At 55.0% G+C, this 25,465-nt stretch overlaps 13 protein-coding genes across 13 annotated transcripts; 3 read left to right on the top strand and 10 right to left on the bottom strand.

Annotated features, from left to right (window-relative positions):
• Nucleotides 1-1,274: 1,274 nt before the first annotated feature.
• On the bottom strand, nucleotides 1,275-2,544 carry BU26DRAFT_572557 (uncharacterized protein; the record flags this gene model as incomplete). The annotated part of the gene is made up of 4 exons (XM_033834248.1): nucleotides 1,275-1,792; nucleotides 1,849-1,935; nucleotides 1,985-2,441; nucleotides 2,497-2,544. 4 exons carry the CDS (start codon nucleotides 2,542-2,544, stop codon nucleotides 1,275-1,277), a joined length of 1,110 nt encoding a protein of 369 aa, XP_033675619.1.
• Nucleotides 2,545-3,235: 691 nt separating this feature from the next.
• BU26DRAFT_497565 (cytochrome P450) lies at nucleotides 3,236-5,151 on the bottom strand. The gene is made up of 3 exons (XM_033826294.1): nucleotides 4,879-5,151; nucleotides 4,058-4,831; nucleotides 3,236-3,984 (listed from the first exon to the last, which is right to left on the bottom strand). Exons 1-3 carry the CDS (start codon nucleotides 5,088-5,090, stop codon nucleotides 3,291-3,293), a joined length of 1,680 nt encoding a protein of 559 aa, XP_033675618.1. The 5' UTR covers nucleotides 5,091-5,151; the 3' UTR covers nucleotides 3,236-3,290.
• Nucleotides 5,152-5,744: 593 nt separating this feature from the next.
• On the top strand, nucleotides 5,745-7,376 carry BU26DRAFT_442182 (cytochrome P450; the record flags this gene model as incomplete). The annotated part of the gene is made up of 3 exons (XM_033824496.1): nucleotides 5,745-5,911; nucleotides 5,972-6,415; nucleotides 6,482-7,376. 3 exons carry the CDS (start codon nucleotides 5,745-5,747, stop codon nucleotides 7,374-7,376), a joined length of 1,506 nt encoding a protein of 501 aa, XP_033675617.1.
• Nucleotides 7,377-7,846: 470 nt separating this feature from the next.
• Nucleotides 7,847-10,149, top strand: BU26DRAFT_525843 (cytochrome P450 monooxygenase-like protein). Its single transcript, XM_033830602.1, has 3 exons — nucleotides 7,847-8,074; nucleotides 8,173-8,669; nucleotides 8,762-10,149. The coding sequence occupies exons 1-3, from the start codon at nucleotides 7,922-7,924 to the stop codon at nucleotides 9,759-9,761; spliced, it is 1,650 nt and encodes a 549-aa protein (XP_033675616.1). The 5' UTR covers nucleotides 7,847-7,921; the 3' UTR covers nucleotides 9,762-10,149.
• Nucleotides 9,840-10,170, bottom strand: BU26DRAFT_203148 (uncharacterized protein). The gene has a single exon (XM_033820564.1). The coding sequence runs from the start codon at nucleotides 10,131-10,133 to the stop codon at nucleotides 9,918-9,920; it is 216 nt and encodes a 71-aa protein (XP_033675615.1). The 5' UTR covers nucleotides 10,134-10,170; the 3' UTR covers nucleotides 9,840-9,917.
• A 527-nt stretch (nucleotides 10,171-10,697) lies between these two features.
• Nucleotides 10,698-13,816, bottom strand: BU26DRAFT_470266 (cora-domain-containing protein). The gene is made up of 3 exons (XM_033825337.1): nucleotides 11,405-13,816; nucleotides 11,197-11,351; nucleotides 10,698-11,141 (listed from the first exon to the last, which is right to left on the bottom strand). Exons 1-3 carry the CDS (start codon nucleotides 13,732-13,734, stop codon nucleotides 11,023-11,025), a joined length of 2,604 nt encoding a protein of 867 aa, XP_033675614.1. The 5' UTR covers nucleotides 13,735-13,816; the 3' UTR covers nucleotides 10,698-11,022.
• A 514-nt stretch (nucleotides 13,817-14,330) lies between these two features.
• On the bottom strand, nucleotides 14,331-16,105 carry BU26DRAFT_525841 (pantothenate transporter liz1). The gene is made up of 3 exons (XM_033830601.1): nucleotides 15,803-16,105; nucleotides 15,108-15,744; nucleotides 14,331-15,049 (listed from the first exon to the last, which is right to left on the bottom strand). The coding sequence occupies exons 1-3, from the start codon at nucleotides 16,048-16,050 to the stop codon at nucleotides 14,387-14,389; spliced, it is 1,548 nt and encodes a 515-aa protein (XP_033675613.1). The 5' UTR covers nucleotides 16,051-16,105; the 3' UTR covers nucleotides 14,331-14,386.
• A 330-nt stretch (nucleotides 16,106-16,435) lies between these two features.
• BU26DRAFT_611479 (uncharacterized protein) lies at nucleotides 16,436-17,670 on the bottom strand. Its single transcript, XM_033836067.1, has 2 exons — nucleotides 17,391-17,670; nucleotides 16,436-17,299 (listed from the first exon to the last, which is right to left on the bottom strand). Exons 1-2 carry the CDS (start codon nucleotides 17,533-17,535, stop codon nucleotides 16,674-16,676), a joined length of 771 nt encoding a protein of 256 aa, XP_033675612.1. The 5' UTR covers nucleotides 17,536-17,670; the 3' UTR covers nucleotides 16,436-16,673.
• A 761-nt stretch (nucleotides 17,671-18,431) lies between these two features.
• BU26DRAFT_512071 (acyltransferase-domain-containing protein) lies at nucleotides 18,432-20,646 on the bottom strand (the record flags this gene model as incomplete). Its single annotated transcript, XM_033827352.1, has 2 exons — nucleotides 18,432-20,421; nucleotides 20,480-20,646. 2 exons carry the CDS (start codon nucleotides 20,644-20,646, stop codon nucleotides 18,432-18,434), a joined length of 2,157 nt encoding a protein of 718 aa, XP_033675611.1.
• Nucleotides 20,647-20,776: 130 nt separating this feature from the next.
• On the top strand, nucleotides 20,777-22,185 carry BU26DRAFT_470256 (uncharacterized protein). The gene is made up of 3 exons (XM_033825336.1): nucleotides 20,777-20,968; nucleotides 21,101-21,362; nucleotides 21,426-22,185. The coding sequence occupies exons 2-3, from the start codon at nucleotides 21,145-21,147 to the stop codon at nucleotides 21,736-21,738; spliced, it is 531 nt and encodes a 176-aa protein (XP_033675610.1). The 5' UTR covers nucleotides 20,777-20,968; nucleotides 21,101-21,144; the 3' UTR covers nucleotides 21,739-22,185.
• BU26DRAFT_525836 (uncharacterized protein) lies at nucleotides 21,921-22,691 on the bottom strand. Its single transcript, XM_033830600.1, has 2 exons — nucleotides 22,387-22,691; nucleotides 21,921-22,325 (listed from the first exon to the last, which is right to left on the bottom strand). Exons 1-2 carry the CDS (start codon nucleotides 22,520-22,522, stop codon nucleotides 22,162-22,164), a joined length of 300 nt encoding a protein of 99 aa, XP_033675609.1. The 5' UTR covers nucleotides 22,523-22,691; the 3' UTR covers nucleotides 21,921-22,161.
• A 686-nt stretch (nucleotides 22,692-23,377) lies between these two features.
• On the bottom strand, nucleotides 23,378-24,592 carry BU26DRAFT_442135 (uncharacterized protein; the record flags this gene model as incomplete). Its single annotated transcript, XM_033824495.1, has 3 exons — nucleotides 23,378-23,634; nucleotides 23,684-24,132; nucleotides 24,225-24,592. 3 exons carry the CDS (start codon nucleotides 24,590-24,592, stop codon nucleotides 23,378-23,380), a joined length of 1,074 nt encoding a protein of 357 aa, XP_033675608.1.
• Nucleotides 24,593-24,895: 303 nt separating this feature from the next.
• Nucleotides 24,896-25,323, bottom strand: BU26DRAFT_611474 (uncharacterized protein; the record flags this gene model as incomplete). Its single annotated transcript, XM_033836066.1, has 3 exons — nucleotides 24,896-24,994; nucleotides 25,050-25,132; nucleotides 25,242-25,323. 3 exons carry the CDS (start codon nucleotides 25,321-25,323, stop codon nucleotides 24,896-24,898), a joined length of 264 nt encoding a protein of 87 aa, XP_033675607.1.
• Between the last annotated feature and the right edge of the window lie 142 nt (nucleotides 25,324-25,465).

The following is a 25,465-nucleotide window of genomic DNA, read 5'->3' as shown; positions in this document are numbered from 1 at the left end:
GTTGTTCCTCCAGGAATGCGCCTTGCAGAGGCGATCACTACCACTCGGACGGGCCGTGAATCAGGTTTCAAGCATTCGTCCAATTGGTATCAACAAGGGTACATTCACGTGGTGCTGGCGTGAGCTTCATTTCTCTCGGTCACCGAGAAACCCTGCAAGCGAGCGCGTGGATGAATGGCCCCCAATATTCTTCGCGCACCCTGTGGGACCAGGCCACCAAGAAAGGATAGCTGGACCAGAAGTACCTTGTCGATGAAGCGTAGCCATTTGATGAAACAAGCAAGGCGCATCGTCGAGAGGCCCTGGCAGTTCATGGTGTTGAAATTGAAGGGGCTGGGCCCAGCACTTCTGGAAGATGGATATTTTTAGACTTGGTGGAAAACCCACCATGTGGAGCCTTGAGTGGCTTTCATCGGAGAAGCCTGCGCGATCGGAGACGGGTCCTTCGCCGCATAAACGGCGCCAGGACTCGGATAAACTAACGACGCAGCTGCCATGGGTTTGCGCTTCCGCTGAGGTGAGACTACGTGCCTGGCGCACTATTGCTCACTGTATGTATGCGGTCACAGATTCGGCTCTTCAGGATCAAAGAAGTTGCGACTTCGCGAACGACGACCATTTTCCCGACACGAGGGTAACAGTATGTTGTGTTACAGCGCAAGCTTTTCCGCTGGGCTCCTTATGCCAGGATGCCGTTAGGCCAGCCCATCCACCTGGTCGCGCCTCAGCCGCAATCCTAAAGCTTGGCAATTGCTTATCTTGACTAGGCATGCGCTAACTGCTGGTGCAAGATTCGAATCCCGACGGTAACTGCTTCAAGGCAAAGCTGCTCGCTCTGGGTGGGCTTCAGCGAACGCGTTTCGCTCCCCGCACGGAATTGCGGGCCTCGAGCTTTCAGCCTTCCGACAGCTGCGAACCGCTGATGTAGGGGGCTCTCGTTCCTCCGTGGAAATGGGATTAGCACTAGCCAGGAGCATGGAGCGAATGGCGAGAAGTCTCCCAGCCACGTGCAGTCCAGCGCATGCTAGCTCACTGCGTTCCCAGCTGGATCACGATGGCTATGCTTCAGGCCAGGTGGAAGTGGTCATTCACAAGAGGATTCTCATTGACTCTAGAGACAGGAGATGCTTCCCAAATTGCGCCACTCCATCAGGTGCTCGTAGAGAGCGATGCCATGATAACGAAAGGTATTCGAGCCGTGCCGCAGACGCCGATATGCGCCAGTCCGAGAGTTTTGTGAGCGTCGTTCGTCGGCCTTCCAGGGCGAACTCCATCTACACCCTGGAGTGAACCATCTCAGGAGGCTGCAAAGGCTCCTCCTCGCTCTCCCGCGAAACGCTGCTCGCTAGGGTACTGACGTTCTTCGGCTCGCCGTTTTCATCAATATAAGTCCTCATTCCGGTCATCGTTGCTCCAGGGAAGTGCGACGGAAGACCGTTGAAGTCTTCCTTGGGCTCGCCGGACCTGCGCATAAACTTCTGGCGGAAACGCTGCGAGAAGACGTAGTCGCGTGGTGTCGATCGCTTTGCTGAAGATCGTGCGGCGCGCTGGACGAAGAAGGTCCTGAATGCGGTCGCGGAGACGACCATGATGCCGATGCAGACCTCGACGTACTGCCAGTAGACTTGCCAGACAACATCCACAGCTCGCAGACCGGGGACCTTCAGGCCCGACACTCGGACAATGGTGATGCTGATGGTCATCACCGAGAGGCACAGAGAGAGGCCAAGGTAGATCTTGGTGCGAAGAGGAACTGTGATTCTGTGCAAAATGAGGCACGGGATGCTGAAGACTGAATGAGAGTTAGCCAAACGCATCAACTACTTTCATGCTGTTGCGACGACTTACTGAGAAGGTCCGAGCAGATGTTGAGCGCAACCAAGGTCGCAGCAATTCCGATGGTCTTATTGTAACTGCTTCCGGCGGCGCAAGTGACTACTTGCAATCAGCGCCAGGAAATCTCAGCACATGCGGAGCTACTCACGGGATCGCTCGTCGAAATACGGGCAAGCTACAATTTCCAGAGGAAGACCTCCGGCCCAGGTGACAATGGTGAAGATAAGAACACCCCACCAATACCACCTCAGTCTACTCGCTCGAGTGGTCAAGGTGCCGAAGAACAGCACAAAGCTGAGCTTGACGGAATTGAGGCATGTCCAGGTCAGAACGAGGGAAACGTCGCTCAGTTTGTGCAGGCGAATTGCTCGCGGAATGATGGTCGTCATGTCCATATCGGCAGTGAACTGGCCTAGCATGACCGACTCCGCCAGATACATATCATCGACATAGCTGAACCAGAGGCCGACACACGTAATGAGGAGGAGAATCGCGAATGCCAGCATGGCATCGTCCCAGAAGAGACGCCTTTGGTAGTGCAATCGCACCAAGAAGCGGCATGATGCTGAGAGAATCGCGAGAACGAAGAGCGCCACCAAGGAGCCCTGGACATGTGTTATTACCGAGCTGCTACCACAAGATGCTGAAGGTCCAACTCACATCTGCAGCCCGTCGTGGGATCCTTCCTGCGTTGTCGTAGAGAGCCATGACGGAGGAAGGCTGATGAGCACACACAACGACTTCGAGACCGAACAGAAAGAATGCAAAGTCGGTGGGAAAGACAGCGCTCGTGGGAATCCTTCGACCGGACAATTGATGCTTATGACCATAAGCAGCCTTGAATCCAGAGCCCTGCTCGCACAGGGTTGCTGCTTACTTGGGTACTGTCCCGCACCCTACGCTTCCTTGCTGCTGAGGTGGCTATGGCCCAGCCCTGCACTCTACACGTCGCGCGTGCACTTTTGGAGCGCGATGCATTTTTGGAAAGGCGGGGCACGTTGTACCCACCTGTCACTGCAGCCACAATTAACATTACACTGATATTCCCCGAGCCGGCGCGGCGATCGTTTCTCGAAACAAGGCTCGCGCAAGGCGCACTGCGGGCCCTTTGGCGACGGCTCGGGTCCTCTTTGGCGTCCGGGTTCACCGCACCGTTACGGCGCTGCGATCCTCAAACTTGATTCCTTGGAAGGCAGGTAAGCTATTGTCCTGCAATAGCTGCGGCTGGTGGTTTAGGGCATTTCGTGCTGACGTCTGCGGTCATCCAATAATCTTCTCCAAGCCGAGGACGCGGGCCGAATTTCAAATCACACCGCTGCAATGGATAAGATCGACTCGGCGAGAGGAACTTGCGCGTTCTATATCGAAGCATCTATGGCAAAAGGAACATCGGCTGGGTATATCGAACTACGGCTGCGAGACAAAAGAAAAGGGGTAGTAAGAAGATGCAAACGTTACGCCGAACCCTTCACACTCCGTCTCCGAATGAGGAATTTGCTGTTCCCGCCCACACCCAGCACCCCCGAACCGAAATACCGCCAATCTATCTCTGCTGAGTCGCCGACGAGCTGGACCTCGAAATTTCCTATGAGCAGCGCCGCCATTAATGTCATCTCTTGCTTCGCAAAATAGCGCCCTGGACACATGTTTGCGCCCCCACCATAGGGAATCCAAGCCCCTTCGGTGCCTTTAAGCGAGAACTTCTCAGCCGGGCGTGCCTGGTCTGGCTCTTGCTCCTCATTCGGCGCATCGTTTGGCACCAGGAAACGCTCGGCCCAAAAGTCGGAGAGGGGCCGGGGTTCCTCAGGCGTCCCGGTATTGTACCTTGTTTCGTCTTGGTGCATGGGGTAGCTCATGGTCGCGATAATCTCGCCGCGTTTGATGCTGTAGTCGCCAACCGCGAGATCTGTGTTTCGCGGGCTGCGCAGTACAATGTTTGCGACGTACAGGCGGAGCGTTTCGGCGTAGAGAGACTGAAGGAAAGGGTTTGTGCAGAGGGCGTCGATGTCGTACCGGACGAAGCTATCACCGGCTTGATCTGGAATCTCCGCGGCTCTTATCTCAGACAGAAAGCGTGCCTCGGTCGCCGGGTCGCGTAGAACGGAGTAGATCAGCCAGAAGGCCGCGTGCGTGGCATTGGAATTCGCGCTGCAGGAGGAAATGTCAGCATTGCCACGTCGCTGATGCTGCATGACAGCAGTAATGCAAGGGGGAAACTCACCCCCATAGGAGAGCCAGGTCTTCCGACGCCCGGGCGTCCGGGCCCATGTGCGGTTCCATCTTGCTGAAAGCTGAGTGCCGCTTCTTGACGATCGCAGAGCCAAAGAAGTCATCGTACTCCTGTTTGGCTAGCTCTTCCGCGGTTTCTGGCTCGTCGTTTCGGCGCGCCCCGAGGCTCTTCTGCCATTGCCGAACAGTCAGGATACATCGGTCTCGCGCTCTGTACTGCTTCGAGTACATCCAGCGAGGGAGCCCCTTTGCTAGCTCGGGCATGCCTTCTTCGAACTCCCAGAAGTGCTCGCAAAAGCGCGGGTCTACTTCGAAGAGATGGGTCCCGAACATGGCTCGGACTGAGGAGTGGAACATGTTCTTCTTCACGAAGTCGTACAGGCTCCCGTGGCCTTCGAATTCGTGGGAGCAGTCCAAGTTGCAGAGTCTCTCCTCCATGTTCTCCGTGAAGCGAGAGGCGAGGAACTTCAAGCTCTTTCCGGTCATGAACTGGACGATGAACGCGTGCATGAGATAGTCGACACGATGTTCCGGTTTGACATTCGAACCTGGGAGAGGAGTGCGAGACAGCCCGGAGTTATCAGCCGCGAAGAACTTCTGGAAGTCCCTTGGCACGCCGAACGTGGAGCTGACGAACTTTCGATAGGGCCCATTGGTGAGTTCCGTGGAGCGTCGGAAGAGAGAGCCGATATGGTCAGGGTCAGTGAGGAAGACGATGTCCATGACCATGAGCCGGAGACGTAGGGGGATCCCGTTGAAACGCTTCCTGTGCCTTGTTAGTTCCTGTTACGCTAGTCTTCGTCGCGGACGTACTTCAAGGCCATGGCGAAGCCTGCCTGGTCTTTCGAGAATGCGACCGCATGGCCTAGCACTGGGAGTCCGTTGGGAGCTTCCACTGGCTTCTTGGGACGCGGTGTTGATTTGGCTTGACGATTCCGCAGATGGAGAAGGAAGACGATAAGAGAATATGCAAAGAGCGAAGAGGCAGCGCGAAACAGAAGCCAGTAAACAATCGGCGCATCCATCTTGAGACTTGTTCTGAAAGGCAAACAAACGAAAGTGAAGAAGCTCGCAAGTGGTCGAATAGTCCCTCGAAACTGGGTTGCGAGTGCACTCAGAACGAGATATCAATCCTTTCCTGGCATCGTGAGTAAGCCTGACACTGTAACCCATTACACCTATTGCATGGCCCATTAGCCATTCTAGCTCGTCCTAGGGTGTCACTGACCTTGGGGGTCGCTGCGTCTCGCAGCGCTAACCCAAGCAGGCAACATCCCGCCGCACTAGTATAGCGCCACGGTGGTCACCACGACGGCGCCATGTTTATCTAAAATTATATATCATTATGTGACGGCAAGCCACATTTCGCTTGAAGCTTTGTCGGACACCGACGAAGTTAGGGCCCACTGGCGATGGCGCATCTATCAACGCCTCATCCGAGGCGTTTCATTTCTGCCGTTTTATTTGCACCGGCGGCTGGAGGGAGGCGGACCAGTTTGCGGCTGGGGCTGATGGAGAGCTATGGCCCCTGGGTGACGCCATGTCTCGTGGAGAGATGGGAGGCTAAAGGTATGACAACGCCGGCCGGTGCTGCTGGATCTGCGCTGGCTCTCGTGGTGGAACTTTTTTCTTTGTGCTATTGTACTCTCCGGTCGTTTCGCCAACCGTGCAACATGGCGATGTTTGCATGCTTCGCAGTCGTTCTTGCTATTCTACTTTTGGTTTATCGACGTCTTTCGAGAAGAGGAGGCGCGCCTCAGCCGTCTTTCATTCCAGAGAAAATTCCTTTCGTATCCCATGCGCTGGGCATTGCACGACATGGCGCGGTGTACTACAAGAGCATTAGGTACCGTATACACTAAGCTGATTCTTGCGGTTTGGACGTTTGACTAACGCGCTCCTGCAGCGATAGAACGCGGTTACCCATCTTCGGGTTGCGCCTCCTCACGCAAACAATATACGTAGTCACAGACGCGAATCTGATTTCCAAAATCCAACGCCATCCAACAATCTCCTTCGACCCGTTTGTCCTCCTTGCGGCGGAAAGGCTATGTGGTGCGAGTCCCGCGATGCTCCAAACGATGCGCAACGAGATGAAAGACGGAAAGAAGACGCGCAGCAGCCTCATGAACGAATCGCACATCCTGACGCACTCCGCTTTCAGATCCCAGACGAATCTCTCCGAAATGGTTGGAAAGATTCTCGACATCGTATCGGGCGAGCTAGAGCATACGTCCGCGGGCGACCTCTTCCAGTGGGTCCGGCATACGGTCTGTCTCGCGAGCACAGATGCAGTGTACGGGCCGCAGAATCCTTTCCGCGTAGACACGGGCCTCGAAGACGCTTTTTGGTAAGCCCAACATGCTCGGCGATTATTCATGAGTGTTGGCACAGTACGCTAACAGCGGTTCGTCAGGAACTATGATGCCGATCTCTCGTTGCTGCTTCTGAACTTCCTTCCTAGCTTGACGGCGCGGAAGGGACACTTTGCGAAGAAGGCGCTTAGGCAGGCTTTTACCAATTACTTCCGTAATGGTGGAAGTGAGAAGGCATCGGGCTTTGTGCGAGCTTGCAATGAGGCGAACAGGAAGCGTGGCATATCCGAAGAGGACCAAGCTGGATTCGAAGTCGTACACTGCATCGGACTGCTGGTGAACACGCCGCCAACGCTGTTCTGGATGATATACCACATCTTCTCCGACCCCGATCTCCTCGAGAAGCTCCGAATAGAGTTGATCGCATGCCTGCAACCCGACAACATCGAAGACTCCACCGCAAAAATCCTCGACATCGAAAAAGTCGTCAGCGATTCGCCCCTCTTCCAATCCACTTTCAAAGAAGTCCTCCGCGCCCACGCCTCCAGTCTCTCCACCCGCATAGTCCTCGAAGATACCTCCATCGGCTCCGACATCCTCCTCAAAAAGAACGCCGTCGTGCACATGCCAAGCGCCTGTCTGCACTCTGATCCCGCGTACTTCGGCCCGGGGACCGAATCCTTCGACGCATCGCGGTTCCTCCCAGGAAATCTCCTGAAGGAAGGCATGGCGGCGAAATCCCAGGCTGCTTTTCGTCCTTTTGGTGGGGGCTCGACGCTCTGTCCTGGACGCCATTTTGCCACGATGCAGATATTGAGCATCACGGCGCTGGTGGTTTTGGGTTTTGATGTTGTGCCGGAGAGGGGGGAGTGGGTCTGCCCTCGGGTGTTGGAGAGCACGATGACGACTACAGTGCTGCCGCCGAAGGAGGATGTGAGGGTGCGGTTTGAGCGGAGGCGGGATCCTAGGGTTGGATCGCTGCGGTTTAAGGTATGAACTGCTCGGCGTACTTGTAGGAGGGGGGGAAAGGTTTCCTATGTCTCCTGCACAAGAGGGTTTCTTTTCTTCGTGCGGTCAGGCCGCTTGTTAGCTTTCCTTGCTGTTGGTTTTCGTTGCATTTGAAGGATACCCCAAGTACATCTAGTGTACTTTTCTATGTCACATTTTAGTAGTTGCACAGATAGATTCCCAAGATTTCAGCACACCATCTTCTTCGTCGATACGTCCACTTAGAGTTTCCGACAGCCAAATGATTGGGGCCGGCCAGCTGCTGTGCAATGTTGCAGGGATATGCGTAAACCACATCCTGAGTGCGCACATCCTGGCACTAACATGCACTCCGCCCCTGACCAGCAGCTGTAAATAGACAGCGTAACGCTCAAACAAGGCTGGCCCCAAACCCCTCTAGCGAACGTCTCACCATTCCGCCTTGCAAGCCGTGTTTAAAGATCTCACTCAGCCCACGTCAACAACACTCAAGCGACGACGAACAACTCGGGCAACCCTCTCCGCTGCACCTCGCTGTCAATGCCGCATACGTCATGGCCTCCCCCACCGGGCCGTCGTCCTCCTCTAACCTCCACCTCACCACCTCCACAATTCTCGCGGCACTAGTCGCCATCCTACTTTCCAGCTTCGTGACCAAAGCATGGCGCGCTCGGCAATACATGAGGCGCCTGCAGAAGCAAGGCTTGGTACGCCAGCCCGCCCCCACCCGTCGACGAAAGCAGCAGCAAGCCGCGAGAAAAAGCCAGATGAGCAGCGAAGCAGCGACTGACTAGCAAACCCGCAGCCGATGCCGCCTCACAACATTTTCCTGGGCCACCTGGGCCTCGCGGCGTCGATAACCAGCAGCCTGCCCAGCGACGCGCACGGCCACTACCTCGCGGACCAGATCCGGCAGCGGTTCCCGGACCTGGGACCGACCTTCTACCTCGACCTGTGGCCGTTCTCGGACCCCATGCTCATTGTGACGGACCCGGAGGTTATTGGCTCGTTCTGCGCGCCCGACAGCTTGCTGCCGAAACACCCGGGGGTGAAGAAGTTCATGTATCCGATTACGGGCGGGTACGACTTGAACTGTTTGGACGGCGAGACGTGGCGCTTCTGGCGGAAGCTGTTTAACCCTGGGTTCAGCGCGGGGCATGTGTTGAGCTTGGTGCCGGTTATGGTGGAGGAGGTGGAGGTTTTTAGGGGGGAGTTGAGGAGGAGGGCTGAGGCGGGCCGGATGTTTGGGTTTGAGGATCTGGCGTTGGGGTTGGCGGTTGATGTTATTGGGAGGGTGGCTTTGTAGGTGGTTCTTTTTTTTTTTATATCTGAGCTGTTTGATTGTGTGGTGGGGAGAGGGTTCTGTGTGGCTGGGCTGACTTTTTGCGCAATAGGGATGCGAAGCTTAATACGCAGCGCGAGCCGAATCCGTGGATATCGGCTTTGCTGGCGCAGCGGAAGTGGGCGGCCTTTGGGCTGGAAATGGGTCTTTCGACGCTACTGAATCCGATGCGGTACTTCCATATGTGGAACAACCGCAGGATCATGGATAAGTATATCAACCGCGAGCTCGATGAGCGGTACAACACGACGCACGGCGACACAGCCAAGAGCAAGACCATCATCGATCTCGCACTGAGCGGATACAAGTCTGAGAAGTCTTCAACAAGCGCCGATAAAGGCCAGCTCAATCCCGAGTTCCGCAAATACGCCCTTAGCCAGATGAAAGTCTTCATCTTCGCGGGCCACGACACAACCTCAACGACCATCTGCTACGCCTGGCTGCTCCTCTCGCGCAACCCGCAAGCAATGGCCAAACTCCGCGCAGAGCACGACGCCGTCCTCGGCCCGGACAAAACCAAAGCCGCCGAAGCCCTCACCTCCAACCCCGCCCTCCTCAACCGCCTCCCCTACACCCTCGCCGTCATCAAAGAAACCCTGCGCGTCTTCCCCGTCGTCTCCTCCCCGCGAGGCGGCCAGCCAGACTACACTCTCACCGACGCCGCGGGCCACCGCTTCCCCACCGCACACTGCCTCGTCTGGGCCGTCCACCACGGGCTGCACCACAACCCACTGTGGTGGCCACGCGTCTCCGAGTTCCTGCCCGAGCGCTTCCTCGGCGACGACGACGCGCTGCGCCCGCTGAAGAACGCGTGGCGCCCGTTTGAGTTCGGGCCGCGCGCGTGCATTGGGACGGAGCTGGCGCTGACGGAGCTCAAGATCGTGTTGGCGTTGACGGCGAGGGATTTCGAGCTGCAGGAGGCGTATGAGGAGTGGGATCGGGTGAACAGGCCGAGCGGCGTGAAGAGGGTGGATGGCGAGAGGGCGTATCAGATTCAGTTGGGGAGTGCGCATCCGGTGGATGGGTTTCCGGTGCGGATTCGGGCGCGATGAGGGATTGATCGCTTGGGTTGTGGGGGAAGAAGGTGACCCCAGGCCCTAGCCTCGAAATAGTCGCAAGCGCCATTTGGGGAAAGTGGAATTTGCGTTGAAGGAATGTGTGTGAGGCGAAGGTGTTCCCTTTGTGGATCCTTTGGGGTCTTCTGGAAGCTATGTGGCTTCGAGCAACAACATGCTTGTACGATAGGCATGAGAAGGGGATCTGAGTTGTGGAGGCGCGAGGCCAGCAGACACGCTCGCCGTATCTCCGCTGCGGCGAGTGCTCTCTTTGAGGATGTTGGTATGAGAGTGAAGTCGGTCCCCTCGCGCGCGGAATCTGAACGGGAATAGAAAAGCAGTAATATTCCGCGATGCCCTTAGCTGCATATCGCGAAGAATCAACGTTTCGTACGTGAACTAACGAGCATCTATTTCTTAAAGCAAGAGCTTAGTGGACATATATGCATCCGAAGCCCTAAAAGGTAGAACAGATTGCCTGACTCTTTCTTTCCCTGTGGGACGTGCTTAAAAGCCTCGTGCAGGACAAAAGCAATCACCGACAGAGCGTCCCAAACTGTCCTGGCGGGAAAAAATAATGAGGCGTAAGGTCACTCTACTCTTCCGTAAAGCGAGACTCAAATCTCCCAACAAACGACAACTGCCTACCAGTATCTCATCGACCCCTCAGATCCTCAACTCCAACAGTGGCACCACTCTCCGCAAATGTCGATGTATCAGCAACAGCGCTTCCAACACCTCCCCCCCTCCACAAAGCTCACGCCTCCATCCTCGGTGGGAGGGCGGCACGTTTGTTCATGCGCTCCAAACTCAAGCCCAAGCCTCTATTCTCGTGCGTTTCGTGGCCCCGTTACTGGAATATAAGGAAGTCATGGTATACGAAGTTATATAAGGTAGACGAAGAAGCGTCGAAGAGAATACGAATGAACTGCTCTCGCTGGTGCAATGTAGTTCATGGACTCGCCAGGCAGACACGTGGCGGAATTCGTTTAGGAACAAAACCCCTCATTCTACAGTAGTGTACATTTCTAATCGAACAAACAACCGCGACGGAGACATGGATCTTCTGCGATATGAGCAATGCGGTAAGCAAGGAGACATGTATAGTACTCTACAGCGCACGAGATGCATGTAAACGCAGATCAATCTAATGCAAGTGGCGTCAAAGCCGGCGATGCGAAATCAAGCCCAGAACTCCGGCTGCGTATGCCAATGTACTCAACTCTGCTACAAACTTTTTCCCGCACTTCTAATCCATTCACATAATGCCGTACACCCTCTTAGCAATGAGGAAACAGAGCAGACCGAACATCACCAATCCAGAGGTGATGCACCAGAACCAGTTCAAGTTCTCGATGTCTTGGCCTGGCACAAGACCTGAACAAGGTTAGTCATTGCAACGGGTAGAGGTTAGCGAATATATGGCACTCACAGTTCATTCCCCAGATACCCGTGATAACGTTCATTGGCAGGACGATGGTACCGAGAACAGTAAGCTTGCCCAGGATATCGGAAGTCTTCTCTTGGCGCTCATTCATACGGATGTTAATATGGGCGAGGTAGTTGCTATGCGAGCGAGACAGTAGGCTACCAAAGCCGTTAGCGAACCGTCTTCACCGGTCATGAATATAATGGCTTACTTTTCGTAGTGAGTCAAATTCCCAGTCATGGTGACAATGTGATCTTGGATATCTCCCAAGTATAACCCGATCTCACTGCGTGGGGCAACCTCCCACTGCTCGTTGCAGCGTTTCGCAAAGCCCTTGATGACATCCGCTTTGGTGCTCAACAAGCGATACAAGCTCATGACCTTCTTTCTGCACTCGCCGACTCGTCGCAGCATGTCCCGTCCGCCTTCCCGAGTCACACGTGTGCCATCCGGCTCCTTTTCATAATGTGGGTTGTTGTAGGAGGACGATTCGCGCTTCTCGGCCTCCTGCTCTTCCTCCATCGAATACGAACGCAGGATGGCCTCGTCAATGTCGTCGACTTCTTCTTCGATGCGCTGGATGAGGGGCGCGTAGGCGTCCGTAATGTCGTCGATGATGCCGTAGGAGATCCAGTCCGGTGAGAGGATGAGGTAGTCCTTCAATTGGCGGATACGGCGGCGGACATTGGCAGGATGCGGGGTCATGGAGAAGTGGAAGCTAATGACGCCCTCGCGGAAGACTACCACGTACAGATTGACGGGTTCGAGATAGTCTTCGCTGTTCTCGTCTTGTTCAAAGGTGCGATAATTGATAAAGTAGTAATGCTTGAAGAGCTCGACTTTCTCACGCTGCTCCTGCATCAGAATGTCCTCAGCCGTCAAGGGATGGATCCCGAACGCTTTCGAAATGACTCTCATCTCGGCATCGGTAGGCGACATGACGTCTAGCCAGAATGCTGGCCGCGGGCCGTATCGCTTTGGCTTCTCCTGGTCCGGCTTTGGTGTGGGAGTGTGGCCTGGGGTGTTTGAGCGCGTCTGCTCACCGGAAGATGACTGCTTGGGATCCAATTTGTTAGTGGTCTGGGTGCTTGTTCGAGAATGTCCGTTGGCGGTCGCACGGTCCAGTGTGGTTTCTCTGGTCATCGGAGTGATGTCGTCGTCCTCGTCCGTCTCTGAGTCCGAGGTATCTTCAACGACAGGAGGATCGGGGATGAAGAGGGTCCTGAACGTCTGACCCGGCTGGACAAGCTCACTGATAGTCTGGCTGTGAATGGTATTCTCAAACTCCTCGTTAAAATAGGTGAAGCGGTAAGGGGCGTCGTCTGCGTCCCTGTGCCACGCGCGTTTCTGCGGGCGCAGCCGGCCCTCCACCATGAGCGGCTCGCTGACTTTGCGCATGCGCATGCCTTCCATGGTCCGCTGTTCCTTTTCTTCATGAGACCAGTCTTCCAGCACACCCAGATCGGGCCAGCGACGGCGTCGGCGGCGACCTCGTACATCGCCGCTTTCTGGGCGATGCATGTAGTCTTCATGGCCAATTTCCGACATGTCCTGTGGAAAGCACACATCTTCGGCGGCTTGCAGGGTCATGCGACGGCGGAACTCGCCGCCCGGAGGTGAAGTGGGTGTCGACTCGAAGCCCGGCTGGGGGGTGGGTTCCTCGTCTATGTCGATGAGCATATCGCGGGACCTGTTTCTGCTAGTCGACGAACCCCCATTATCTAGGTCGGGAGGAAGCATGACATCGTCGTATGCGGTATCGGGCCCCAGGACCGGACTGGCCGGTACAGAGGGCGGGTTGTTCACGCTGTAGTCGCCGAGGTTGGTCTGCGAGTGGTGTTGCATGGCGGCCGCGAGCTGCGGTGCCCGCTTCCCGCTCGACGCGGACGACCTGCTGCCCCTGCGCAGCCGGCCCCCGCCCGAGTGCCCGCTGGCGCCGCCATAACTTGTGCCAGTCCTGATATCTCGCTGAGAGGAGCTCATCAGAGGCGTCTGGTCGTCGGCATCGTCGTCCTCGGGCTCGCTATCCTGCGCCCGCTGCTGCTGGGACAAGTTCGAGCGGCCGAAGGGGTACTGGGCGGCACGGCGCTGGGGAGAGTTGGCGAAGGGCTGGCTTGGGCGTGCGCCGAGTATAGACGACATCTGGACGCTCTGGCGGCGCGTCTGTAGCGTGGGCGGCTGGTCGCGATGGTCCAACAGCGCCTCGCTGTCCAGGCTGTCACCGCTGCGATTCGAGTGCAGGCGGTAGAAGCTGGAGCTCCCCCGCGACGACGACTGGCCGACGTCGACCAAGCTGGGACGCGGCGTGTCCGGAATGTCTCCCGCGTCCATTGTCTCTGCGGTCGCGGCGAACGACTGCCGCCGATTTCGTCGCTTCTTGCCGCCACGATGCTTGCGCTTCTTCGCCGGAGAAGGAGAGCCCCCCGAGGGATCTTGCGCTGTGTTCTGCGTGTTCGAAGCAGCAATTGATGCGTATGAGGCAGAGCCTGGATTCTGGGCGTTGGACGGTTCCCCGCCGACTCGTCGAGTATTGGCCGCCATTGTGGGCCTTGCTCGAGGTTAAACGCTGGGCGGGGAGTCGGATACGAGGGTGTCAGCGAGGGGTCCGCTCGGCGACGCAGTTGTGGGCAGACGGGGGGATTGGGTGGTGTGAAGAAATAGAAAGCCGATGTTGGGAGTGGAGGGCTCTGCAGCACTGCGTCAGTGACGTGAATGGCCAGTGCGTCTCCATCCGTAAAGGGCTAGCCTTTCCACTGCCGCGGATGAACGCTTCATCATCGCCAAGCCGTCGACTCCTTCAGATATCTCCAAAACTTCTCGAAATTGCACGTTGGCACCCTACGATCCAGCTCTTTACCTTCTCTATGGGATGCCGCAGTCTGGGGCCCTTGGGGTGCGAGAGAAGACGAGAAGTGCGGCACGTGCCCTGTAGCCTATTTCGGCGTCCGCCAGGCACAAGTGCGATCGACACCATCCGAAGCTTGACACCCTCCATCATCCGATATGACCCGTCTGATGTCTCGGAGGTGAATAGGGTGCTACTGTCCACTTTCTTTTGGCTTAGCAAATTCGCCGTGGGCGGTTTCACCATAAGCCAGACTTTGGGTCAACCATTCTTCCGCTCCTATAAGAGGGCGCGACGACTTTCAATTCCTTATTCACACTACTCTTCTCTGTTTGGCCGTCTCATCATCTACACAGCATATCTGAACAGCGGCCCATAGTTCTCCACCGCAACCTCTGCCTTCCTTTCCCCTCCGACTTGCGCCTCCTGCATTGCCTGCTTCTGCTGTGCAATCGTCCCGTACTTTTTGTCCAGCCGCTTATTCTCCCATACCAAGATCGTCCGCAGAATAATCACCAGAATTGTCGTAAAGAACATGAACGCAGCGCAGACAGACTGGCCTTTGACGTAAAAAGGTCCTTCGTGCGAGGGGTAGAGACGAGTTCCCAGAAGCGGACCGCATTGTCCGATGAGATTCAGGATGATAATACCAGCGCCGCGTCGGGTATCGGAGCCTTGGTTGTTCAGCACCCACGGAAGGATGTTCGCAATAGCCGGGAAGATGCCCGCTGCTGCCATGAAAACGCCGAAGTATCTCGCTCCTACGCCTTTGGCCGCGGCCAGGATCACGTATCCGATTCCACCGATAATGGTAAGAATGACGAGCATGATACCGCGCTGCTGCGTTCGGTCCGCGATATAGGGCGTTATGATGGTGATCAGGAAGGACAAGAAGAAAGGAGGCGCCGTCAGTCCCTGCGCGTTGATGGCCGAGAAACCCATCTCCTTCAGGATCGTCGGAAGGAAGACGGGCAGCGAGGAGAAGGAGACATTGCAGGAGAAGTACATCAACTAATCACTATAAGTTAGCGTCTGCCGCTCTTTCAAAGCCTACGACAGAAACACTCACCCCGAGAATCCAACCCTTCGGATCCGCCAACCCCTGCCCCATCTCCTTCCAGTTGGCATGCCCCACTCTCGTGGCCGCACCCGCCTGCCTCACACCTCTGGACTTCGCTACGGCCTTCTCCTCCTCATTCAGAAACCTCGCCTTCTCCGGGCTGTCGGGCAAGAAGAACCACGCCACCACCGCCATGACAATAGTCGGCAGTCCTTCCACCAGGAACAAAACCCTCCACTTCGCAATCCCGGGACTGCCACTCGTAATCCCATACGCCAGTGCGCCCGCAAAAGTATTCGCCAGCGGCGCCGCAGACAGGAACACGCCAATTCTCAAGCCTAGTTCGTGCCGCAGGTAGAAAAACGAAAGCAAATATGGAATGCCGGGTCCATACCCAGCCTCCGTCAAGCCCATCATGAACCGCAGCGCCATCTCAGCGGCCCAGGTGTGTATGCCAGCTTGCACCGTCGAAATGAGACCCCAGCCGAAGACGACGAAAGCAGCCCACCGATGCGGCGACACAATCTTCCACATGATGGCCTGGAACTCGAAGATGATGTACGAGATGTAGAAGATCGTGAGCAGCCAGTCGTACCGATCGCCTGTAAGATCAAGGTCTTCTGTCATTCCCGCGATGCGCGCGTTGCTGCATGGTGTCAGTTCAACTGCACTCCACGCACGAGATAATCTAACGAAATACTCACCCAATATTCGACCTATCGAGGAAAGAAAGCAAATACAATGCCGAAACCAACGGGACGATTCGCATGTCCATCTTCCTCCTCACCCTCTTCTCAAGCACTGGATCAATCTCCGCGACCACCGCAGGAACCGCCGCCTCCGCATCCCGATTCTCAATCTGCGCCGGCACAATCTCTTTCTCGCGATTTTGTTCTCTCCTTTGCTGTTCCTCCGCTGGCGCCGGCTCTTTATTTCTAGAAAAGAACCTCATTTTCATTTCCCGCACGCGGTTACCATCAAGAGAAACCCAGACGTAGCAGCGTAAGCAAAAGCAGTTGAAACTACAAAACGGCATGGGGGCGACGCGCACACATTTAAGCTTCCCAAGGACGCCGCACCCTGATTGGCAAAAGCTTGGACCCGTGCTCAACACCCGGCTGCACGAGGCGTGCGGATTAGCGGGTCGACCTGCTTGTTGGAGGTTAGTCGGGGATGCAATATGCGGGGTAGTTTTGGAGACCAGGAGGTGATGACGTTGTAGCCCGGTTCGGAGATATCGCGACAAAGATATCCCACCAGCTAGGCTGGAAATCGGGCATGATGAAAAGCAGGGGGTAGAAGGAAATGGTAACTCGGATGCTTTTCGAGCAATATTGCAGCGCTGAGCTGAGTGCTACTCTTTCTCATTGCGAAGAATTGTTCTATTGCGCCCTAAGCAGATGGATAATGCTGCACATATCTCCGAAACCCCATGAACTTTCAGCATCTCATACTTTTAATGTACTGTGCATACGGACCGATTATGCGAACCCGCCTCCCTAAAACGCCATGCATCCAGCACTCCCAACTTCTCCCAACTACCTCACCTCACCCCCGTTTTCCACTCCGCCCCGCTCAGACAGCAATATGCTGCATCTTCCCCCTCTCCGCCGGAGGCGCCATCCTCTCCATCGGCTTATACTTCTTCGCCGTGACCGGCGCCTTCCCTCCCTGCCCCGGCAGCGTATTCGTCCCCGGATACGTCGTCTGTTTCTTCTCGTCTTTCTGCCCGCCAGCATTAAACGGCTTCGGCTGGCCTGGCTTAACAGCCGTTTTCTTCTCAGGCGCAGAGGGGCCTGAGTTGCCCCCGCCGCCGTATAATGGTTTGTAGGAACTGGAGCTGGATGAAGTAGGAGTGATTTTGGTGCCGTACGGTACGTTGTTGGGGTATGCTTTTGGCAGGCTGCTCTTTGCTGTTGCTGCTGCGGATTTCGCACCGCCGCCTACTGCGCTCTTCGCGCCCGTGGCTCCCGATGTGATCTGCTTCTTCGCGGCGCTTCCGACTTGTTTCCCGCCGGGGTACTTGTTCGCGCCAAGCGGCGTTCTGCTGCTCGGTCCTACGGCCTTCGTGCTCGCTGGACTCGAGTTCGAGCGCTTGACTGCTGATGGTTTGCGCGCGGTGGAAGGGAGTGCTTTCGCTGAGGGTTGGTAGGTTTGGCCTGAGATGGCGGTGCTGTAGTTTGAGGCGCGGCGTTCGAGGCCTATATCGTCGCTGTTAGTGATTTGATTTGCTTTCGTCGAGCGCGGTTTCGAAAGAGAAGAGACTTTGGGAGGCAAGGGGGAAAGACGCACCATCTCCGATATTCCGCCCTGAATTCTCAACCAAATCGCCCGCCTTGATCAAAGCATCGCCTGCATATCCGCCCGCGGTTCTCTTCCCTGCCTCCACGAAGCCTTCGACCGAGTTCCATAGGATGTTCTGTACAAACGAAGCCATGCTTTCTTTTCTCAATCAATCAATCAAGCAATTGTAATCGAACCGAACCGGACGGTGAGGAGGCTCGATTATTCTTTGACTATTATTGTTCGATAGCTGATGGATGAGATGATGTTGCATCACGAATTCCCGGAGATCCTGTTTCGTAAGGGATAGGATGCGAGCTGCGTAGAACGCCACCATATGACGTAGGTTGTGGCACGGTAGCGTGGGCAGGGGCATGGCGATCTGGACCCACCTGGGCACGACGTAAGGATCTGCGACGATCTGCGGGGTGTAACAATGCGAAGGGGCATCGGAGGATCGGGAGCTTGATGCGCTAATGAATACTTATTTGCTATGGTCTGGAGTTCAGTTTATGAGGAATGGATTCACTAGGTATAATCTTCGCTAGGGAAATACAAGCCCATTTTGAGCATATAGGAGAATGAATGTCCAGGGGGAAAGTACGCTGGTACAATCGAGCCCGGTTTACTGGGCTGATGGACGGTGGAAGTTGAAGATTTGAGCCAGCTCGGAACTCTCAAAAACCCATTCCAATACATGCAGAGTTCCGCCACAAAAACTAAAGAAACTTCCAACGTGGTATATAACTCTGCGTACTCACGGTCGATGCATCACTGTGTGTATCTCCTTCCAGATCACATAGCTGAGAGGCGATGCCTTGCTCTTCGACTCAATCTCGTAGCCCAGCCAGCTGTGACTGAGACAGCGGTCGCGTCCACATAGTCCTTTTCCGGTGAGCTCAGTGTAGTCAGCGCTTTGGCTGGGAGAAGCGTGCTGGGAACGCCGCTAAGTGCGTCTAAAATTACGGACGTGGACTTGAAGCGCACTGGAGGGATAGAAGTCTCATGGTTGTAACATCCAAAGGGAATCCCAAAGACGACTCATCGTCCTCACGCTGCCAATTTTTTGGGTGCTGGCTTCGAGGCCTGGAGTTTAGGCGCTGCCGTGGGTTTCTTTGGCGCACCATTCGCCGCCGTCGATATCTTCTTCGGTGCTGATTGCGCAACTGTGGCTTTGGGTGCTGTCTTTGTCTTTGAAGTCGGCGCGCTCTGCTTAGGCCCCGGTTTTGATATCGAAGGTGCAGGTTTCTTAGGATTGTTTGCGGGAGCCGCTTTCGTCGGCTGCTGTTGTGCGGGTGGCTTCTGTCCCACGGTGATAGCTCCACTCGGTGTAACTTTGATGGGTATACCCGATGACGTCATTATAGTACTGCCTTTCTTCGCATGTGCCTCTTCGAGTTCTTTCTTGCCCACTTTGATGACCGTCCCGTTCTTTAGCGTGATAGTACCTGTCTTCTTGGCTTCGTCAACCTCCGTTTTTGGGATCTTGATCATGACGCCGGATGCGGTCATCACTTCTTGCGTTGGGCCTGTGTAGGGTGATTGCTTCGGCTTTGGTTTTGCGGCGGCTGGGATGGTAGTGGTAGACTTCGCAGCCGGTCTAGTCTGGGGTTTCCTCGCCGCACTTGGTATATTGACTGCGCTCTTGGCCTTAGTCGCTGTAGGGATCGAAGGAGTGACCATAGTCTTAGTCGGAGGGGCAGGTAATGCTGTGCTCGCTCGCCTCATACCACCTGGCATTACCATTCCGTTCTTGATCGCCGTCTCCTTGACTAGTTTGGCCAAGTTCTCTTGGGTGAGCTTCTGCACCTGGCCCATGTTCTGGGGGCTGGCCGCTTGTGCTGCACCCATTCCTGCGGCTCCTTCAATCAGCTTCTCCAAATCCTCGGGGCTAGGGAGTCCTTTCATGTCGCCTCCGCTTAGTAGCGCCTTCATATGCTGCTCGAAGAACTCCGTTCCTCCAGGGATGAGGTCGGTCGGCGACGCTCCATAAGCTACCGAAAGAGCCATCATGACGCTAGTGATTGGCGCAAAGATCTTGACAAACTCATTCCAACTACCAGACTTGACTTGAGTCTCAATGATCACTGCGGGTCGAGGAACGCTTCGGATGCTCTGGCTTTGCGAGCTGCGGTCACCTATGTCGAGCTGGTTCTTCCAGAATTCTTCGGCAGGGAAGCGGGTGTGTCTGTTGAAGTACTCGAGCATGTAGTCCTTCTCGCGCCAGCGGTTTCGCAGCCAGACTTCGAAAGCTTTGGTGTTGTGGATAGGGATTGAATCAATGTGGAAGCGACGCCAGTGCATGTTAACCGATTTGGGTGGGCGACCTTCAAAGAACGACGAGCGAAGGGTGAAGATGTCTTGACCAAATTGGCCGGGAGGTACGCCTTCATACGCAATAGTGCAGTCGTACAGCCATTCGGTCGTCTCCTTCAGCTCATTCAAGCAGAATCGGAGGCCAGTGCTTCGTGGCAGAAGCTGGTGTTTCATGTCTTGGAGTCCATTCTTTTCAGCCCACTTCTTGCTCTTCTCTCGCGTGCTCGACGAAAGGTTCGTTCCTTCGGGGAAGATGATGAGCCACATCGGGTCCTTCGGCTTGTTCAGCTGCGCCAGATGCTTCTTGAAGGTGCGCTGATCTTCCTCCCAATTCCGAGCTAGAAAGATAAAGCTGTAGAACTGCGCTCCCCACCCAATAATGGGGATATTCTTCAGTGACTCTTTCAGAATGATGTAGACGAATCCATGCATGTTGTTCGTATAAGCAATCCACCAGAGATAGAGCCAATCAGTGTAGAGCTGGTGATTCGCCATGAGTACCATGCGGTCTGCAAAATTGCATTGCAGGCTCCCGTCCTTTTTCTTGATAAGCTGCCCGAGCATGCTGGAGTCACCGCTCACTCTGACGGTCGTCGGCGCCCACCATTGAGTTAGACAAGTAATGAGGATGGCAAAGCATTCTTTGGTGTATGCCATGTAGCCTTCGTAGAACACCGGGTCAATAAGCTTCAAAGGCGCTCCCAGGAATTGTGATGCGCTGATTCTATGCTAGAAGTCAGCGAAGCTGCTACAATTTCGCTAAAGGTTGGATCCTTTCGTACGCCAGAACTCCAGACAAGAACGTTGACGCGAGCGTAAAAGCCCTCTCGGCCTGCGATAATTCGCCATACTTTGGCGGCCCGGCCGGATGCTCTTCGATATTCTGCTTTGAGACGCGCAGGCCTGCGCCCAAGTCCTCTCTGCCCTTCTTCTTCAAAGCGGGCGACATATTGCACTTCGTCGTCCAAAACTCAAGCAAGCATAGTTTTCCGAGGAGAAGAGATGATGGATGTCATCAAGTTTCTGGTAGAGTTGGCGTTGGATATGGGATGGCTGGAGCGTCTGGGTCCGCCGATCTTGGTGCACCCCTGCCATCGTGATGCGATGCGATGACGTAGCGTGTGGCGCTTACGACCAACTTTCCTGTGGCACCAGCTCATCAAGTTGAAGGCCCTCTGCTTTTCCAAGCCCCTCTTCTTTGACATTTACTCCAATCTCTTAACGACTCCCAAACCCTATTACTTTTTCTCACTCTATAGTTGATCTGAAAGGTTAGTATTCACTGTTTCTCTACCCCTGTCATCCCCACGCGAAACTCGACGTATGCCGAGAGCTGCACGCGAGCTCCCCATCTTACGCAGTATATATCATGGCGGAGTCTGCAAGCTAACCATAAATCTCAGACTCGATTACTTTGTATATCTCAGTTCACCAAAACCCTGTCAAGATGCCCGCCTCCGTCGCATCAGCACCAGTACACCGCACAGCCAACAAAGCCCCCGTCTCGCGGTCAAAGAAGCCGGTCGGTGGCTCAAAAGCTCCCAAGTCCATGAACGGCGCCGTAAACGGAGCCCAGCCCCCCTCTGCATACCAAATCATGGCCTCGCGGCTCGCAAACCGCGTTGCAGAGATGGCAGAGAACATCACCTTCGTCGAGCGCGCAACGTACGTCACTGCACCCTTACTATGTACAGTCCCTCATCGAACTGTCAACTAACGTATATATAGGCAGCAGCAGCAGTCACAGCAGCAGCCTGAGACTCCCGCCTCCTCCAAGGCCCGCAAGCCGCCGCGAAAGCTCGAAATGCGGCTCCCGAACAACGGCCAATCACCCACCAACATCACCTTCTCGGCTCCGTTCCTCGACAACACGCTCTCAAAGCTGCTGACGCTCCAGAATCGCATGCTGAGGGTTAGCAATGATATCGCCGCGAGCGAGGATGTGGATGAGAGTGTGAAGCAGGAGCAGTTCAATCAGAGCGCTGAGCTGTCTAGGATTATTGCCTTGATCTGTTCGGAGAAGGCTCGGCAAGGTTCTTAGATGAGTTGAGTTGGGTTGGCGCCAGAAACACTGAAAGGAAAAGTAAGGAATTATATCAACTTATGGTTGACATCTCTTTGGCGTTAGTTACTGTTTTGACGCGATCTCTCGGATTGATGTTGGCAATTTGCATGTCGCACGTTTAGGATCTCCTTTGTCTTTCTCTTTGGCTCAGTGAGAACAATAATTGCCGTCTGGGTTATTTGGGCTGTAAGAATATGACGAAGCAAAATCTTCAAGTTGTTGATAAAACTTCTAGCGAGTGCCCCATCATCAACGGTAACGGAATTAATTCAGGAACCAACCTCACCCTTTGCCTCAATGCTCTTCTAGACAATCCCGACCCCTCCCTGGCTCTATGAGCTGCATCATACGCAACCATGCGAGCCTCTTCTACCTCGCCAGCCTATGCCCTATCAGCCTTCATATCTCCATCCCACTTCCCCTCTTCTCTCGCTCCTCAATCGCGCTATTCCTCGTCGCATCGTCAAATAAACCCCTCTCCCGCAAGCCCCTCACACGATCCTCTTCCTTCTTAAGCTCCCTCGCGAGACTGAAGTGCCACCAGACGTAGAAGAGCAATGCCCCTAGCAAGAGTCAGCACATCGACACCACAGAATTAGGTAGTAATAGTAATAGTCAGCATACCGACAACCATAGCGCCAATGCCCCCAAACATGACGCCGATTTCGTGGCCGATGGATGGAGGAGGATGATAAGGGATCGAGGAAGACCCGCCACCGCCGGAGCGAGGCAATATGATGTGCCGCTTTATGGAATCCATTTTGAAATTCGGTGTAGCCGCTGATGTGAAGTTCGCAAAAATTGGCAAGAAGCGAGGGCTGGCAGTAGAGTGTCGCGATCTTGAACGCGGACAAGCAGCAGCAGCCAGCGCGTTAAGACTTGTCGGAGGGACAAGGCGTACTCATAACGTCAGCCAAGAAGGACCAAGCTTTCCTCTGCGGGGGTGGAGACGGCGGGCTTGGACAAAGGACAAGAAGGACGAGCATGGCGGAGCGACTTGGCAGACTTGGCAGGATCGGAATCGGCAGCTCACATCGTATATAGAAAAAGGAGGTGAATTTGAGGAATTAAAATCGTAAGGACACGGGACAAGAACAGTCTTTAGAATGAAGGGCCGATGAACTCGGAGCGCCTTGAACATGCGCCTTGGCAGAAAGGAATTTGAGAGGTATATTCCAAGCAGAAACGAGGAAGAACGAGAGGAAGCGCAGAAAATGAAAGACTTAGGCGGAAGTTGTATATGCGCCTGGCTTCCGTCCAAGGCCGTCTTGCTGGATGTTCTAACGGGAGAGTGAATATGAATGTTGCGGCAGTAGGTTTGCAGACCTTTCCAACCCAGCATCGCCTCATCCATCATCATTGCGGAAGGGCATGATCCAGATTATCCCATTTGCACCATCTAAGCCTTCTTCGGGTTCGCGTACCATGCCGACTTCTTGACCGACATAGCTCGCCAGTCACCCGGCTCGAGCAGTCTCCCGTCGTTAATCCTATATCTTTACAAAGTATTAATCGTCACCCCGTAAAATTCAACATGGCAGAAGCGAGCCACTTGCCGCGGCGCCGCGCAAACAACGAAACAGAAATCCACAACGCGAAATCCATGCAACAGAATTTACCTCTTGTTCTTCGCCGCCTGCTCTTCTTGCAAGCGCATTTTTGCTCTCGCGCTTTTCGATCCGCCAAGTTTCGGTCCTTTTGGTGCTTCTTTTGCGCCTTTGATGCCCGGTGGTTGGGGCGGTTTCCGCTGTTGGCGCGACGATTCGACGGATTCGAGGAACTCCAGGCGGAACCTCTCAACCATGGCATCGTCGTTGTTTGCCTCGCCAGGTATTGGAGAATCTGAGGGCTTATCTTCTTCGAAGTAGTCCACTGCGAGGGTTAGTATACACAGTAAGGATGTGGTAGAGGTTGGACTGACATTTAGCCTCGCGAAGTACCGCCTCTACCATCTGGTCTCGCCGGATGTCTTCACTATTCCTCCGCTTCGGGGGTCGTCGCGGCTTGCCGTCTCTGCCCAATCGCACTTTCCCAGGGGGCTCCGCCTCCAGTTGTCCACCTTCAATTCGCTTCCACGCGGCCTCTGTTCGCTGGACGTTTCGTGTAGTCGCATCCGGGCCGAGGTCAACCTCTTGCAGCTTGCCCATGCCGGCAGCCAGCCGGCTGCTCTGCTCGGCACCCACACTCGCACCCTTCTCCTCGCCCCCTTCGATGATGGGTGTTACATTCTTCCTCTGCGCGGCCGATGTGAATGCGGCGGGTTCGAGATCAGGGGCAAGAGCCGCAACGGAAGCTTCGAGATGCCTTGGAATGGGCCAACCGTACAAGCGATAGTTCTTTTCAGCCATGCGAGCTTCTATATATTCGGTCCTGCCACATTAGCCTCCAATCACATAATGATGAATGAGAGAGATATGGGAGACACAGCAACAAGAGCAATAAGAAAGAGCTGGCCAACTCACATCTGCTTATCATCCCGATCCACGACCTGGCCGGTCTGCGCAACAAACCTGTTCGAGTAGACATCTTGCTTCGGCGCATCCGCTTGCGCAAGCGCCTGTGATTTCGTGATCTCAGCTTTGCGCGCGGTTTCTCGGAGTCGGTCGCGCGGTCGCCTGCGGTTACGTAGGATCTCCTTCAAGTTGGGCGCTGACTCGTCGTCTTCGTGAGGCGTCTGTAGCGGCGATGCCCCGCCGATCGGGACTTCTGGGGATTGAGAGGTGGAAATAGTAGGAGCATCGTCACCAAGGCGGACTCGTTTTGGGTGAGCAATCTTGCGCCGCTTGAAGCGGATGGCGGGCTCCGGACTGTTATCCTCTGTTGCCGCCATCGTCGATAGCGTTGGTGTTGGAGGGTTGGGGAGCTGTTGCACATGAACGGTGTCGGCGAATGAGGACCGAGGCAAACGACCCAGTGTATGCCAAGAAATATCACGTGCCTATATCTTCACCTGGGCACCTTGGTACGTGCCGTGCTCAGGCGCACTAAAATCTCCATAGACGGTTAGGATCAACAAGTGGATTTAATTCACATAATTAATCTATCGACCATAAACCACCAATAGCGGCCTACCACCTCATGAACCGGATACCGTAGCAGCATGCAGATCCAACCCCACAGGAAGTGAGCAGAGCTACTTCTCGCGGCAATCAATACCCCGACAATTGCTGCACGTCTTGTTCCACCTGTCACACATCTCCCTCATGCAGACCTTCTGGTTGTGACCCGTGTTCTATTGACTTGTCAGCACAAGTCGATGTGCATGGTTTGCACGTCGGATGCCTCACTTTCGTGCATTTGGCGATGAAGCGCCAGCAGACGACGCACTTCCTTGGGATTTCGACATCACGAAGCAAGTTTGGTGGCGCATCTAACGGTAGTCAGCATGTCCATCAATTGTGGCTGGACCACAGGACGCATGGACACGTAGCATCCTCATGCCTTTCAAGAAAGATGTTTCTGGCGTAATGGACCCTCACCGTGTGACGGCTGAACTGGAGTGGCGTAGACCGTGAACATAGTGGCGAGCGCGAGCGCAAGTAGGAGGATGAGGGTCTTCATGCTGGACTGGATTTATCTTCGCCGCCAAAAATGGGGTCGCTTGAGGTATCAGGGTAGAGAGGGAGAGCCTAAGGTATGTGATCGTGGAGAAGGAGGTTGAATGTACATAGTGCTCGAGGCCGACCTTATATATGCGCCTTGA

Source organism: Trematosphaeria pertusa (genome assembly GCF_010094035.1).
Source record: "Trematosphaeria pertusa strain CBS 122368 unplaced genomic scaffold BU26scaffold_28, whole genome shotgun sequence".
Taxonomy (NCBI): domain Eukaryota; kingdom Fungi; phylum Ascomycota; class Dothideomycetes; order Pleosporales; family Trematosphaeriaceae; genus Trematosphaeria; species Trematosphaeria pertusa.
The sequence above is the reverse complement of the archived record's forward strand: the minus strand, read 5'-3'. Positions and strand labels throughout refer to the sequence as shown.

What these genes read in the sequence shown, in the direction of transcription:
- BU26DRAFT_611479 (XM_033836067.1), bottom strand. Translation starts at nt 17,535, where the DNA reads ATGGCTTCGTTTGTACAGAACATCCTATGGAACTCGGTCGAAGGCTTC. An exon ending in AGGGCGGAATATCGGAGATG is followed by an intron (nt 17,300 to 17,390) that starts GTGCGTCTTTCC and finishes GCGACGATATAG; the next exon opens with GCCTCGAACGCCGCGCCTCA.
- BU26DRAFT_470266 (XM_033825337.1), bottom strand. Translation starts at nt 13,734, where the DNA reads ATGGCGGCCAATACTCGACGAGTCGGCGGGGAACCGTCCAACGCCCAG. An exon ending in AATTTGACTCACTACGAAAA is followed by an intron (nt 11,352 to 11,404) that starts GTAAGCCATTAT and finishes CGGCTTTGGTAG; the next exon opens with CCTACTGTCTCGCTCGCATA. An exon ending in GGGTATCTGGGGAATGAACT is followed by an intron (nt 11,142 to 11,196) that starts GTGAGTGCCATA and finishes AACCTTGTTCAG; the next exon opens with GTCTTGTGCCAGGCCAAGAC.
- BU26DRAFT_525843 (XM_033830602.1), top strand. Translation starts at nt 7,922, where the DNA reads ATGGCCTCCCCCACCGGGCCGTCGTCCTCCTCTAACCTCCACCTCACC. An exon ending in GCCTGCAGAAGCAAGGCTTG is followed by an intron (nt 8,075 to 8,172) that starts GTACGCCAGCCC and finishes GCAAACCCGCAG; the next exon opens with CCGATGCCGCCTCACAACAT. An exon ending in GTTATTGGGAGGGTGGCTTT is followed by an intron (nt 8,670 to 8,761) that starts GTAGGTGGTTCT and finishes TTTGCGCAATAG; the next exon opens with GGATGCGAAGCTTAATACGC.
- BU26DRAFT_525841 (XM_033830601.1), bottom strand. Translation starts at nt 16,050, where the DNA reads ATGAGGTTCTTTTCTAGAAATAAAGAGCCGGCGCCAGCGGAGGAACAG. An exon ending in CTCGATAGGTCGAATATTGG is followed by an intron (nt 15,745 to 15,802) that starts GTGAGTATTTCG and finishes GACACCATGCAG; the next exon opens with CAACGCGCGCATCGCGGGAA. An exon ending in CGAAGGGTTGGATTCTCGGG is followed by an intron (nt 15,050 to 15,107) that starts GTGAGTGTTTCT and finishes TATAGTGATTAG; the next exon opens with TTGATGTACTTCTCCTGCAA.
- BU26DRAFT_203148 (XM_033820564.1), bottom strand. Translation starts at nt 10,133, where the DNA reads ATGCAGCTAAGGGCATCGCGGAATATTACTGCTTTTCTATTCCCGTTC.
- BU26DRAFT_470256 (XM_033825336.1), top strand. Translation starts at nt 21,145, where the DNA reads ATGCCCGCCTCCGTCGCATCAGCACCAGTACACCGCACAGCCAACAAA. An exon ending in ACCTTCGTCGAGCGCGCAAC is followed by an intron (nt 21,363 to 21,425) that starts GTACGTCACTGC and finishes ACGTATATATAG; the next exon opens with GCAGCAGCAGCAGTCACAGC.
- BU26DRAFT_525836 (XM_033830600.1), bottom strand. Translation starts at nt 22,522, where the DNA reads ATGGATTCCATAAAGCGGCACATCATATTGCCTCGCTCCGGCGGTGGC. An exon ending in CATTGGCGCTATGGTTGTCG is followed by an intron (nt 22,326 to 22,386) that starts GTATGCTGACTA and finishes GACTCTTGCTAG; the next exon opens with GGGCATTGCTCTTCTACGTC.
- BU26DRAFT_497565 (XM_033826294.1), bottom strand. Translation starts at nt 5,090, where the DNA reads ATGGATGCGCCGATTGTTTACTGGCTTCTGTTTCGCGCTGCCTCTTCG. An exon ending in GGCTTCGCCATGGCCTTGAA is followed by an intron (nt 4,832 to 4,878) that starts GTACGTCCGCGA and finishes AACAAGGCACAG; the next exon opens with GAAGCGTTTCAACGGGATCC. An exon ending in GACCTGGCTCTCCTATGGGG is followed by an intron (nt 3,985 to 4,057) that starts GTGAGTTTCCCC and finishes TTCCTCCTGCAG; the next exon opens with CGCGAATTCCAATGCCACGC.